General features: G+C 44.0%; 2 protein-coding genes across 2 annotated transcripts in view; one reads left to right on the top strand and one right to left on the bottom strand.

Moving 5' to 3' along the window:
- The window catches only part of dram2b (DNA-damage regulated autophagy modulator 2b), a 37540-nt gene that overhangs the window by 17443 nt on the left and 5825 nt on the right, over nucleotides 1-14272 (bottom strand). The window contains exons 2-3 of the mRNA XM_061984719.2: nucleotides 4113-4262; nucleotides 2531-2598 (exon numbers count right to left, since the gene is read on the bottom strand). Coding sequence (XP_061840703.1) covers nucleotides 2531-2598; nucleotides 4113-4243 — 199 coding nt within the window. The 5' untranslated portion in view covers nucleotides 4244-4262. The remainder of the gene's footprint in view (nucleotides 1-2530; nucleotides 2599-4112; nucleotides 4263-14272) is intronic.
- LOC140679782 (uncharacterized) lies at nucleotides 9147-10862 on the top strand. Its single transcript, XM_072915880.1, has one exon. The coding sequence runs from the start codon at nucleotides 9235-9237 to the stop codon at nucleotides 10720-10722; it is 1488 nt and encodes a 495-aa protein (XP_072771981.1). The 5' UTR covers nucleotides 9147-9234; the 3' UTR covers nucleotides 10723-10862.

Genomic DNA, 14272 nt, shown 5'->3' on the forward strand with positions numbered 1-14272 from the left:
TCTAACTTTCTCTCGTAACAGCATTCCATGATTAATATCAATAAATTAACATTAATAATAAATGACAGTAGAATAAGCACACGTATGACTTTGTGTGGTGTTTGAGTTGTCCGACTTTTTGTGTGGCCATAAACGCACCAGTGGCTTAGTGGTATGCGTGTTGGTGACAGATGACAAGTTGGTTTTGGCCTGGTTTGTACGGCAGAAAATGACTAGTTTTTCGAGATAGTAGTTTTTTACTAATTTTTTTGGTGTGGTTATGGCCGAATATAAACAGTTTTGCTCAATAAAGTGATTGATATAATTCCTGTCCTCGAAGGATCTCGATAGACGTTACAATAATTGAACGGTGTTCAATTGAACGGTGTTCAATTGAACGGTGTTGACGAACACAGTTAGGGCCGCTTGTTGTCACTGTCACTCAAGAGTTGCATTGCAAAATTACACAGAATAAATGTGTTTATTTTTGTTTAGAATTCAGGTGGGATTTGATTTGGTGCGCGGCATATATTTGCTGTGCGCAGAGGACGCTTGAGCAGTGCGCAATTGCGCAGGCGCGCACTTTAGAGGGAACGTTGCCTGTGACCTGTTTGTTTGTAATTAATGTGTGTGTATAAAAGGTCAGTGAGTTTCTGGGCTTCTGACAGACCATTGCATCTTTCATCCAGTGCTGCACAGATGTTTCTGAATTCTGAATCATGGGGAAGGCTCAAGAATTGTCAAAAGGATCTGCGAGAAAAGGTAATTGAACTGCATAAAACAGGAAAGGGGTATAAAAAGATATCCAAGGAATTGAGAATGCCAATCAGCAGTGTTCAAACGCTGATTAAGTAGTTGAAAATGAGGGATTCAGGTAGACCAGCAAAGATTTCAGCCACAACTACCAGGAAAATTGTTCGCGATGCAAAGAAAAATCCACAAATAACTTCTGCTGGTATACAGGACTCTGAAAAATTGTGGTGTGGCTGTTTCAAGATGCACAATAAGGAGGCACTTGAAGAAAAATGGGCTGCATGGTCGAGTCACCAAAAAGTTAAATTTTGGTCTCATCACTCCAAATTACTTTGTTCTAGAAGTTTTGAGGCTTGTCTCTGTGCTGTTTGGCGTATTGTAAGCGGGATACTTTGTGACATTTGCGCAAAAATGTCTTTCTTCTGGCGACTCGTCCATGCAGCCCATTATTCTTCAGGTCCGGGAAGTGTATGCGGGAGGCCGCCGGTAGGCTGAGCGCCGCTCGCTGCGCCTCCCCCGCCAGCAGCGGCAGGAGTCGCACTCCCCACTCTTCTTTTGGCCACGCGCATGCCTCCGCTGTGGCCACAAAAATGTCTATGAAGGTATGGGGGTCCTCCTTTTCCCCCATGCGCTGTATGGAGACGGCCGCTGATGTTGGCCGTGCCGCTCCCACCCGGTCCGCCAGCGCCTGTAGGATGTGGCTCTGCTGGGCCACTTGTTGGCGGACCGCCTCCAGCTGCTGATGGCTGTCCGCTGTCACCTCTGCGAGAATGTTCGTCACTGCTGCCAAGGCGTCGGCTTCCAGCCCCTCAGGTGGTCCGGCTTGTTTGGGCGCCAAATTGTGCCCTCCAGTGGGTTCCTCAGACCACCAAACACCGCCTTGAGAGCCCAGATCAGGGTTACAACACTGTTTTTATTTTTTATAAGTTGGTGCAGCGGGTTGCTTTCCAGCAAATGTCTTTCCGTGTCTGTTTCTCGCTCGCTCTCACTCCAGCTCCAACAACGTCTCTCCTCCCGGCTGCTGCTAATAAAGGCGACAGGTGATTAGATAACAAGACCCACCGGGCCCATCTACGCACCTGTCGCTGTCTTTGAGGCCCGCAGGCCACCCCCCCTCCACACCTCCTTTTTCTTGTCCCATTTAAAGCACCAGTTCCATTGGCAGCAAAACAGGCCCAGAGCATAATACTATCACAACCATGCTTGACGGTAGGTGTGGTGTTCCTGGGATTAAAGGCCTCACCTTTTCTTCTCCAAACATATTGCTGGGTATTGTGGCCAAACAGCTCAATTTTTGTTTCGTCTGACCACAGAACTTTCCTCCAGAAGGTCTTATCTTTGTCCATGTGATGTCAGATGAAACAAAAATATATAAATATGAGCCCTCCTTTAAGGCAACACTTGCCTTGACCTTCAAAACTTAAAATTCAAGGCATGTATCATTGACTTCAAACTGGTGCTGTCAAACACATTATTTAATCGGATTAATCACACTTGTGCATTAGGATTGATCACGATAAATCGCTGTGAATGACATGCGTGCATAGTTGAAATTAACTTTGAAAAAGACCCCAATAATTAGACACAAATGCAACGTTCTTGCCAGGATCTCATTTCAAGGTAAAGGCGCATGTGTGGTGGGAGAATCTGTATTCCTACATGATGAATGCATGATTGAAACGCTGAAGTGAGCAGGAAAACTTTACCTTGCTGGAGTTGTTGCCCTCACTAGTTAAGTGTTTGAGTACTTCACATCATTGTCTCCTAGTACATGCTATGTTTAGTGTTTGGTATTTACCTAAAAAGGCCGATACGTCCAGCATGAAGCCAAACACGCACCTCTCTGGCGCCATGGTTCCTGTGTCGCTGCAAACAGAGAAGAGAATTCTTCCAATAATGACGACAACATCAGCACCTACCATCAATGACACTCATCCACAACGTTTGAGGATACTAGGTTTGTACGGTATACTGGTACTAGTATAGTATCGCGGTGCTAATGAATCATATTCGGTACTATACTGCTTTTAAAAAGTACCGGTCCCCCCCTCCTTTTTTTTTTAACAGGCATGACAGCGCGTCGTCACGTGGTGACATTGCTGGTTTTACGAGCAGAGGAGCATGTTCGGCAGCACACACACACACACACAAAGTACTTACAAGCAGACATAGTGTGTAGACAGAAAAGGGAGAATGGACGCATTTTGGTGTAAAAAGTAAAGATAAAGGTGAAGTTATAACACTGAAACACCCTCAGGAAGAGGAGCTTTAAGACATGGCTAGCCAGCTAGCAGCTAACACCCATCCGCAGTCTAGTGTTTTAGCTACTTCTAAATCACTAATCCTCGCCTCCATGGCGACAAAGTTTCTTACAAGTATCATTATCATTATCATTATCATTGGAGGACGCGGAAAAGCTAAACTTGCTTCACTACACACCGTAGGAGGATACAATAGCTCACCGGCGTCACAATGTAAACAAATGCCATGGGTGGATCTACACCTGACGTCCACTGTAATGATACCAAGTACAATAGCATATCTAGTCGATACTACTGTGATTACATCAAAAAATTTTATCGTCACAAAATCTTTTTTCCTTTTTTAAAAACTCATTATGTTTATAAACTCAGTAAATACGTCCCTGGACACATGAAGACTTTGAATATGACCAATGTACGATCCTGTAACGACTTGGTATCAGATCGATACCTACATTTGTGGTATCATCCAAAACTAATGTAAAGTATCAAAGAAGAGAAGAATAAGTGATTATTACATTTTAACAGAAATGTAGATAGAACATGTTAAAACAGAAAATAAGCAGATATTAACAGTAAATGAACAAGTAGATTAATAATCCATTTTTACAGTTTGTCCCTCATAATGTTGACAAAATAATAGGTCGATAAATGACACAATATGTTACTGCATACGTCAGCAGACTAATTAGGAGTCCTTTGTTTGTTTACTTACTACTAAAAGACAAGTTGTCTAGTATGTTCACTATTTTATTTAAGGACTAAATTACAATAATAAACATATGTTTCATGTACCCTAAAATTTTTTGTTCAAATAAAGCCAATAATGAATTTTTTTGGGGTCCCTTTTATTTAGAAAAGTATCGTAATACATTTTGGTACCGGTACCAAAATATTGGTATCTGGACAACCCTAGAGGATACCAAGACATATTTTGGGTTTTTTTTACCAAAAAAACAACTTTTGTCATCTAGCACTCCCAAGCCTGATTGTCCAATCACAGCTTAGCAGCCGTAACTGGGCGCAGTCGAGCCATTCAAAGACTTGATTGGATATAGAAGTGCTCTCAAACGTCCCTGCAGTCACAGTGCCAAAGGTCAGCAGAATGTGAAGTACTACCTGATGTACGGGACCAGAGGGTCCACATGTCTCAGGAGCACCGCTGTCACGTAGGCGAAGACGAACGACGCCCAAGTCCAGATGACCAGAAGAGCCGGCAAGAAGCTGAGACCTTGCTGGAACCACCACATCGCCTCGTCCGTCTGTTTCCTGTACAACACAAACCTTATGAAAGTGCGCTCACAGTCATTCTCAAAGAAGTGTGTAAATATGTACTGTAGATGGACTATCATTGTTGATGTTTGTGCATTGTGGGTAATGTTACAGTGTCCAAAAATATGAAATACACTCATTATATAAAACCTCTGCCTTGTTTTTAATGAATACTTAGGCCTACTGACACCTACACTGACAGGTGGTCGGACTGGCCCAAGTGTGGTACTGGCTTAGCCCTGTAGCTACTCTTGATATTAGAGTATGCCTTATCCAGAGTGTTTTTCCCCCTAGTTGCACATTTAATGTGCTGGTGGAATTTAGGGAGCAAGTTTTCAATTCTGCATGGTTAAAGTCCCCAGCAATGATGTGCACCGCCTCAGGGAAGCGCTTTGTTGACTGCTAATGGAGTCATGTAACACCCCGAGGGACGTACTAGCATTAGCTGCCGGTGGTATGTAAACAGTCGTTAGCATGACAACATTAAACTCCCGTGGAAGGTAGATGGGTCTGCATTTCACAGTAACGTACTCCAAATCAGATGAGCAGTGACTGGTAACAGTCTTGGTGTTGGTGCACCAGCTGTTGTTGATGTAGATGCATAGCCCCCCACCTCTGCTTTTATCGGAGTCCTTGGTTCTGTCATGCCGATGTGTTGATGCATAGAAAGTCCTCCAGCTCCTGCCCCTGCACTCCTCCACCAGTTCCTGATACTTGGCACGTTTCCTTTCGTTGGCTTCATCAATCTGCTCCTCCCAAGGCACTGTTAGTTCCAGCATGATCAGGTGTTTCAAAGCCTCTGAGATGATGATCATGTCTGGCCGGAGAGATGTTCTTACAATGTGCTGGGGGAACCTCAGTTGTTTTCTCAGGTCAACGTGTAGCTGCCAGTCAGGGGCTGTGTGAAGGAGTCCTGTTGTTGTCTGTGGACGTGCACAAGGTCTCCCTCCAGCTTTGATGAATGAGATTGCCTTTTTTTGGCACATGATGTTGCTTGCTGGTGCTGATGGCTGAGGCAATGCTCTCAGCAACTGCTTTGAGTACCTGGTCATGGCGCCAACGATAGCGACCATCAGCCAGGGACTTTGGGCAACTGCTGAGGAGATGTTCCAAGGAGCCTCTTCCGGAGCAAAGGAAGCAGGAGGGTGTCTCGCTCCTCCTCCACACATGGAGGTTTGCTGGGCTAGGGACGGAATCGTAGACTGCTGCCACGAGGAACCGGACCAAATATTAACATTGCTGTATGTATACATTTGACCCAGCAGATTTACTCACATTTTCAGTAGACCCATAATAAATTCCTATAAAGTCCCATGGCAAGTTTCACTGCAATAAGGCGCTTTTGGTAGCCATCCACAAGCTTCTGGCAAGCTTCTGCTTGAATTGTTGACCACTCCTCTTGACAAAATTGGTGCAGAACAGCTAAATTTGTTGGTTTTCTGACATGGACTTGTTTCTTCAGCATTGTCCACATGTTTAAGTCAGGACTTTGGGAAGGCCATTCTAAAACCTTCATTCTAGCCTGATTTAGCCATTCCTTTACCACTTTTGACGTGTGTTTGGGGTCATTGTCCTGTTGGAACACCCAACTGCGCCCAAGACCCAACCTCCGGGCTGATGATTTTAGGTTGTCCTGAACAATTTGGAGTTAACATTGCTGTATGTTGTAGCGGTTGCTTTAAGGACATAATTCACCACACCTGTTTACTTGACTTTGTCGTCATTATTCACTGTCATTGTTCTATTGTGCACATAACAATGTTGTTCTTGTTTAGCATTCATATACAGTATGCAGTTAAGAGTGAGCAATTCGGTGCGGCCCCTATAAGTGACCGTTAGGAGATTTACCCAAAGGTGGGGGTTTGTTGTGACCGCCTTTTTGAGCCTCTTTGATGTAAGCAGTCATTCAGTCTCGTTTTTAATGGAATAAACGGCACACACGTTTTTGTGTGTCAAAAAGATACTTCAAGTTGTCTTGTTTTCGCGTTACAAGCGCAACAATGTATACTTTTGACCCAGCAGATTTGTTCACATTTTCATAGACCCATAATAAATTCATAAAAGAACCAAACTTCATGAATGTTTTTTGTGACCAACAAGTATGTGCTTCAATCACTGACGAAAAAAATAAAAGTTTTAGAAATTATTGGAAACTCAAGATAGCCATGATATTATGTTCTTTACAAGTGTATGTAAACTTTTGATCGCAACTGTATATTGAATTGAATAGACTGCAAAGACAAGATATTTAATGTTCCAACTGAGAAACTTCATTTTGTTTTGCAAATAATCATTAACTTAGAATTTAATGGCAGCAACACATTGCAAAAAAGTTTTCACAGGGGCATTTTTACCACTGTGTTACATGGCCTTTCCTTTTAACAACACTCAGTAAAGGTTTGGGAATGAGGGGACACATTTTTGAAGTGGAATTATTTCCCATTCCTGCTTGATGTACAGCTTAAATTGTTCAACAGTCCGGGGTCTCCGTTGTGGTATTTCAGGCTTCATAATGTGCCACACATTTTCAATGGGAGACATGAGACAGGTCTGGACTACAGGCAGGCCAGTCTAGTACCCGCACTCTTTTACCATGAAGCCACGCTGTTGTAACACGTGACTTGGCATTGTCTTGCTGAAATAAGCAGGGGCGTCCATGATAACATTGCTTGGATGGCAACATATGTTGCTCAAAAACCTGTATGTACCTTTCAGCATTGATGGTGCCTTCACAGATGTGTAAGTTACCCTTGCCTTGGGCACTAATACACCCCCATACCATCACAGATGCTGGATTTTCAACTTTGCGCCTATAACAGTCTGGGTGGTTCTTTTCCTCTTCGTCCCGAAGACACGACGTCCACAGTTTCCAGAAATGTGGACTCGTCAGACCACAGAACTCTTTTCCACTTTGCATCAGTCCATCTTAGATGAGCTTGGGCCCAGCGAAGCCAGCAGCGTTTCTGGGTGTTGTTGATAAATGGCTTTGGCTTTGCATAGTAGAGTTTTAACTTGCACTTACAGATGTAGCAACAAACTGTAGTTACTGACAGTAGTTTTCTGAAGTGTTCCTGAGCCCATGTGGTGATACCCTTTACACACTGATGTCGCTTTTTGATGCAGTACCGCCTGAAGGGTTGGAAGGTCACTGGCATTCAATGTTGGTTTTTAGCCTTGCCGTGATTTCTCCAAATTCTCTGAACCTTTTGATGATATTACGGACCGCAGATGGTGAAATCCCTAAATTCCTTGCAATAGTTGGTCGAGAAATGTTGTTCTTAAACAATTTGCTCTCGCATTTGTTGACAAAGTGGTGACCCTTGCCCCATCCTTGTTTGTGAATGACTGAGCTTTACATGGAAGCTACTTTTATACCCAATCATGGCACCCACCTGTTCCCAATTAGCCTGTTCACCTGTGGGATGTTCCAAATAACAATAACAATAAACATGTTGCAGGCATCAAATTCCAAATGAGCTAATATTTGCAAAAAATAACAACGTTTACCAGTTCGAATGTTAATTATCTTGTCTTTGCAGTCTATTCAATTGAATATAAGTTGAAAAGGATTTGCAAATCATTGTTAGTGCGTCTGCCTCACAATACAAAGGTCCTGGGTTCGATCCTGCGCTCTGGATCTTTCTGTGTGGAGTTTTCATGTGCTCCCCATGACTTCGTGGGTTCCCTCTGGGTACTCCGGCTTCCTCCCACTTCCAAAGACATGCACCTGGGGATAGGTTGATTGTAGGGCTGGGCCATATGGCCTTTTATTAATATCTCGATATTTTTGGGCCATGTCACGATACACGATATATATCTCGATATTTTGCCTTAGCCTTGAATGAACACTTGATGCATATAATCACAGCAGTATGATAGATAGATAGTAGTACTTTATGATGCTTCTATGTGTCTCCATTAAAGCATTCTTGTTCATACTGCATTAATATATGCTCATTTTAAACTTTCATGCAGAGAGGGAAATCACAACTAAGTCAATTTAGCAAAACTGTATTTATTAAACAGTTATTAAGCAGTGGCACAAACATTTATGTCATTTCCAAAACAGAAAGTGCAAGATTGTCAGAGACATTTTAAAACAAGCTATTAGTGCACTTTTGTGCATGATGTCACTAAGATGACATAACAAAACAACACTAAATTAAAGTGCACATTTTGTACAGAACGCCACTACAATAGTTAAAAACAAATAAAGGGCACTTTTGTGCATGATGTCACACAAGATATTTCAAAAACTGTCAAATACAAATGAGCTGCATAATAGGAAATCAAATAGTGTATGTCCTTTGTTCTGTGGTAGGTTACTGCGGACGTTATCTCCTTCTGTTGTTGATTTTTTTTTTCATACGGTGTAGATCTGGAAATTGTTGCTTCGGCATTTTGTGGGTGTGGCACCAAACGGAGATGTTGACATGCAGTTTCAAGCACTCTTCATTCTCCAGCGGGTGACTTTTCAAATGATGCTACAAATTAGCAGTGCTGCTACTTTTCGTAGCAACGCTTTTGCCGCATAATTGTTCAACATCATAATCATGGCGCCGATGGAGGCTGCCTCGGTGCTCCTGTGCGCTCTGTTTTGTTTGTTTTTGTGCGTAAATTGTGTGTCCGCGTGCTCTTACACCCGCGAAGAGCAACTGAACATCAGATCCATCATCCCTATGGACTTATTACCGGTCATCTTAGCGTCAACTGCGGATTTGATCCATTCTGTGATCAAAAGAGGGAGAACGCACCGAAGAGGGAAGCGAGCGGGCACCCTTGTCCGTCTTCGCGGACGGGGATTACGCACACCTCTACCAGGCATCTTTCTCTCCAACGTCCGCTCACTTGCCAACAAGATGGACGAGCTAGCGTTGCAAGATGGCGGCGCCCTGATGGCAGCGGCTTGCAGACGCTCTTGGAAGTGTAGAGCGATTTGGCAAAAATACCCGTCAATTCTGTCTATTTCATGGCTGGCTCACAGCGTGGACACTTCGTGATCAGATACGACCGACAGACGATTCTGGATGTGGATAGATCGGGCCGTTATAGGCTGAAAGATGCGGGTACTTTCGACCTCCTCGCTAGCATGGGGATTCTTCGCTGGCTACATCCAGCGGCCTCCAAAGCAGCGGAGTTAAGTACCAGCGTGGACCGTCAACGGAAGACACGTAAGCGGTGTGAGCGGAAGCAGAAGCGGGGATGCCGAGCGGGGCTAACAACAAAGCGAAAGGCTAATCCTCAAAGAAGCGCTAGTCCGGGTGAGAAGTCAGTTAAAATAGAACTAGCCAGCGCCAGGCTGGATAATACCTGCACACATAGCAACTATTTTAGAACAATACACAACTCAAAAAATGTTTTTTCTGTGTCAGAAGTAGACATGCACTCTACTGAGGTGGCAAGTTATGATGCGTTCGGTTTATCACAACATCAAGCAAACAATCGGAAAATTCCCGTCATATCAATTCCTAGATATGGTCGTAATTATTTAAATTGCACTACACATAATAAACACAACATTATTAATATTGCTACTACGGATAATTTCAACAAAAACTCCTCAAAACAGCCCACTACCTATAATATGGGCTTCTTAAACATAAGATCATTATCTTCCAAAACGTTATTAGTTTATGAGGTCATTAGAGACAATAATCTTGACGTTATTGGTCTCGCCGAGACCTGGCTCAAACCAGACGATTTCTTTGCGCTGGGTGAGGCGTCTCCTCCTAGCTATGCGGGAGCGCATATTGCCCGTCCCATTAAAAGGGGTGGGGGAGTTGCACTCATCCACAATAAAAACTTTAATCTTACCCCGAACCTAAATAATAAATATAACTCGTTTGAGATGCTTACTATGAGGTTTGTCACACCGCTGCCTCTCCACCTGGCTGTTATCTACCGCCCCCCAGGACCAAATTCGGACTTCATCAGTGAATTTTCAGAGTTCGTTGCTGATTTAGTGACGCACGCCGACAATATAATCATAATGGGGGACTTTAATATCCATATGAATACCCCATCGGACCCTCAGTGCATGGCGCTCCAGACTATAATTGATAGCTGTGGTCTTACACAAATAATAAATGAACCTACGCATCGCAACGGAAATACGATAGATCTAGTGCTGGTCAGGGGTGTCACCACCTCCAAAGTTACGATACTCCCGTATACTAAAGTAATGTCCGATCATTACCTTATAAAATTCGAAGTTCTGACTCATTGTCAACAAACTAATAATAATAACTACTATAGCAGCCGCAACATTAATGCTGCCACAACGATGACTCTTGCTGGCCTACTGCCTTCGGTAATGGCACCATTCCCAAACTATGTCGGCTCTATTGATAACCTCACTAACAACTTTAACGACGCCCTGCGCGACACCATTGATAGTATAGCACCGCTAAAGCTTAAAAGAGCCCCTAAAAGGCGCACCCCATGGTTTACAGAATAAACTAGAGCCCATAAATTATCATGTAGAAAGCTGGAACGCAAATGGCGCGCTACTAAACTTGAGGTTTTCCATCAAGCATGGAGTGATAGTTTAACAACTTATAAACACATGCTTACCCTAGCTAAAGCTAAATATTACTCAAATCTCATCCACCTCAACAAAAATGATCCAAAATTTTAGTACAGTAGCATCGCTAACCCAACAAGGGACTCCTCCCAGTAGCTCCACCCACTCAGCAGATGATTTTATGAATTTCTTTAATAAGAAAATTGAACTCATTAGAAAGGAGATTAAAGACAATGCATCGCAGCTACAACTGGGTTCTATTAACACAGATACGACTGTATCTACGAAGGATACCGCCCTCCAAAATAGTTTCTCTCTCTTTGATGAAATAACATTAGAGGAATTGTTAAGATGTGTCAATGGGACAAAACAAACAACATGTTTACTTGACCCATTTCCTGGGAAACTTATTAAGGAGCTTTTTGTATTATTAGGTCCATCAGTGCTAAATATTATAAACTTATCACTCTCCTCTGGCACTGTTCCACTAGCATTCAAAAAAGCGGTTATTCATCCTTTGCTCAAAAGACCTAACCTCGATCCTGACCTCATGGTAAACTACCGGCCGGTGTCCCACCTTCCGTTTATCTCGAAAATCCTCGAAAAAATTGTCGCACAGCAGCTAAATGAACACTTGGTGTCTAACAATCTCTGTGAACCTTTTCAATCCGGTTTCAGGGCAAATCACTCTACGGAGACAGCCCTCGCAAAAATGACTAATGATCTACTGCTAACGATGGATTCTGATGCGTCATCTATGTTGCTGCTTCTTGATCTTAGCGCTGCTTTCGATACCGTCGATCATAATATTTTATTAGAGCGTATCAAAACACGTATTGGTATGTCAGACTTAGCCTTGTCGTGGTTTAACTCCTATCTTACTGACAGGATGCAATGCGTCTCCCATAACAATGTGACCTCGGACTATGTTAAGGTAACGTGCGGAGTCCCCCAAGGTTCGGTTCTTGGCCCTGCACTCTTTAGTATTTACATGCTGCCGCTAGGCGACATCATACGCAAATACGGTGTTAGCTTTCATTGCTATGCTGATGACACCCAACTCTACATGCCCCTAAAGCTGACCAACACGCCGGATTGTAGTCAGCTGGAGGCGTGTCTTAATGAAATTAAACAATGGATGTCCGCTAACTTCTTGCAACTCAACACTAAGAAAACGGAAATGCTGATTATCGGTCCTGCTAAACACCGACATTTATTTGATAATACCACCTTAACATTTGACAACCAAACAATTACACAAAGCGACTCAGTAAAGAATCTGGGTATTATCTTCGACCCAACTCTCTCCTTTGAGTCACACATTAAGAGTGTTACTAAAACGGCCTTCTTTCATCTCCGTAATATCGCTAAAATTCGTTCCATTTTGTCCACTAGCGACGCTGAGATCATTATTCATGCGTTCGTTACGTCTCGTCTCGATTACTGTAACGTATTATTTTCGGGTCTCCCTATGTCTAGCATTAAAAGATTACAGTTGGTACAAAATGCGGCTGCTAGACTTTTGACAAGAACAAGAACGTTTGATCATATTACGCCTATACTGGCTCACCTACACTGGCTTCCTGTGCACTTAAGATGCGACTTTAAGGTTTTACTACTTACGTATAAAATACTACACGGTCTAGCTCCAGCCTATCTTACCGATTGTATTGTACCATATGTCCCGGCAAGAAATCTGCGTTCAAAGAACTCCGGCTTATTAGTGATTCCCAGAGCCCAAAAAAAGTCTGCGGGCTGTAGAGCGTTTTCTATTCGGGCTCCAGCACTATGGAATGCCCTCCCGGTAACAATTAGAGATGCTACCTCAGTAGAAACATTTAAGTCCCATCTCAAAACTCATTTGTATACTGTAGCCTTTGAATAGCCCCCCTTTTTTTAGACCAGCTGATCTGCCGTTTCTTTTCTTTTCTCCTCTGCTCCCCCCTATCCCTTGTGGAGGGGAAGACACACAGATCCGGTGGCCATGGATGGGGTGCTGGCTGTCCGGGGTCGGGACCCGGGGTGGACCGCTCGCCTGTATATTGGTTGGGAACATCTCTGCGCTGCTGACCCGTCTCCGCTCGGGATGGTTTCCTGCTGACCCCACTGTGGACTGGACTCTTACTGTTATGCTGGATCCACTATGGACTGGACTCTCACAATATTATGTTAGACCCACTCGACATCCATTGCATTCGGTCTCCCTAGAGGGGGGGGGGGTTACCCACATATGCGGTCCTCTCCAAGGTTTCTCATAGTCATTCACATCGACGTCCCACTGGGGTGAGTTTTTCCTTGCCCTTATGTGGGCTATACCGAGGATGTCGTTGTGGCTTGTGCAGCCCTTTGAGACACTTGTGATTTAGGGCTATATAAATAAACATTGATTGATTGATTGATGAGAAGAAACAAGGACTTTTCCTCATCGTGTTTTTTGTGCTTCACGAAGACATGGCTGAGCGAGAGTGTCCCGGACAGCGCGGTTCAACTGGAGGGCTTTCATCTTCTCCCCGCGAGGCTCTCCGGCAAAAAAAGAGGCGGTGGAGTCTGCTTCTTTATCAACAGCAATTGGTGTACAGACGTGACGATGATATCCAAACACTGCTCTCCTTCTCTGGAATATATTTTCATTCACTGTAAGCCCTTACTCACCGCGTGAGATAATTTCATTCATACTGGTGGCTGTTTACATCCCACCCGGCGCGGACGTGCGTGACGCTCAGCGCACGCTTGCAGACCAGATCTTACATGTGGAACGGTCTTTTCCGGACTCTCTTGTTATCGTGCTTGGTGACTTTAACAAGGGAAATCTGAGCCAGGAATTACCCAAGTATAGGCAGTTTATTTAATGCCCGACCAGAGGGGAGAACACTTTGGATTACTGTTACACTACAATAAGCAAGGCTTTTCATGCAGTCCCGTGCGCTGCTCTTGGACTATCAGATCACGTGATGGTGCACTTAATCCCTTCATACAGACAGAGACTGAAACTGGCTAAACCTGTTATGAGGAGCATTAAGTGTTTCACCGCCGAGGCGTTGGAGGAGCTGCGTGCATGTTGGGAGAAGACAGACTGGGAGGCAATTGGAGCGACCACAGACAATCTGGACGAGTATACGGAAACTGTGACCTCATACATACAGTTCAATGAGGCGCGCACGAGGGCTTGTTATCACAACGACAAGCCCTGGTTCACACCCAAGCTCCGACAGCTACGCAAGAAGAAGGAGGCTGCGTGGAGAAGCGGGGACCGGAGTACCTACAGAGAAGCGAAATACCACTTCAACAGGGAAGTGGAGAAAGCTAAATCTGTGTACTCTAACCGTCTACAGGAACAGTTCCGCTCCAATGATTCTGCGGCCGTTTGGAGAGGGCTAAGGGCCCTTACGAACTATAAGCCCAAAACCCCCCAGGCCCTGAATGACCGGACTCTCGCTCAGGGCCTCAACACACATTACTGTCGTCATGAACGGCCTTCAGCTCA

The sequence above is a fragment of the Nerophis lumbriciformis genome, linkage group LG23, assembly GCF_033978685.3.
Source record: "Nerophis lumbriciformis linkage group LG23, RoL_Nlum_v2.1, whole genome shotgun sequence".
Lineage (NCBI taxonomy): Eukaryota > Metazoa > Chordata > Actinopteri > Syngnathiformes > Syngnathidae > Nerophis > Nerophis lumbriciformis.

What these genes read in the sequence shown, in the direction of transcription:
- LOC140679782 (XM_072915880.1), top strand. Translation starts at nt 9,235, where the DNA reads ATGGCTGGCTCACAGCGTGGACACTTCGTGATCAGATACGACCGACAG.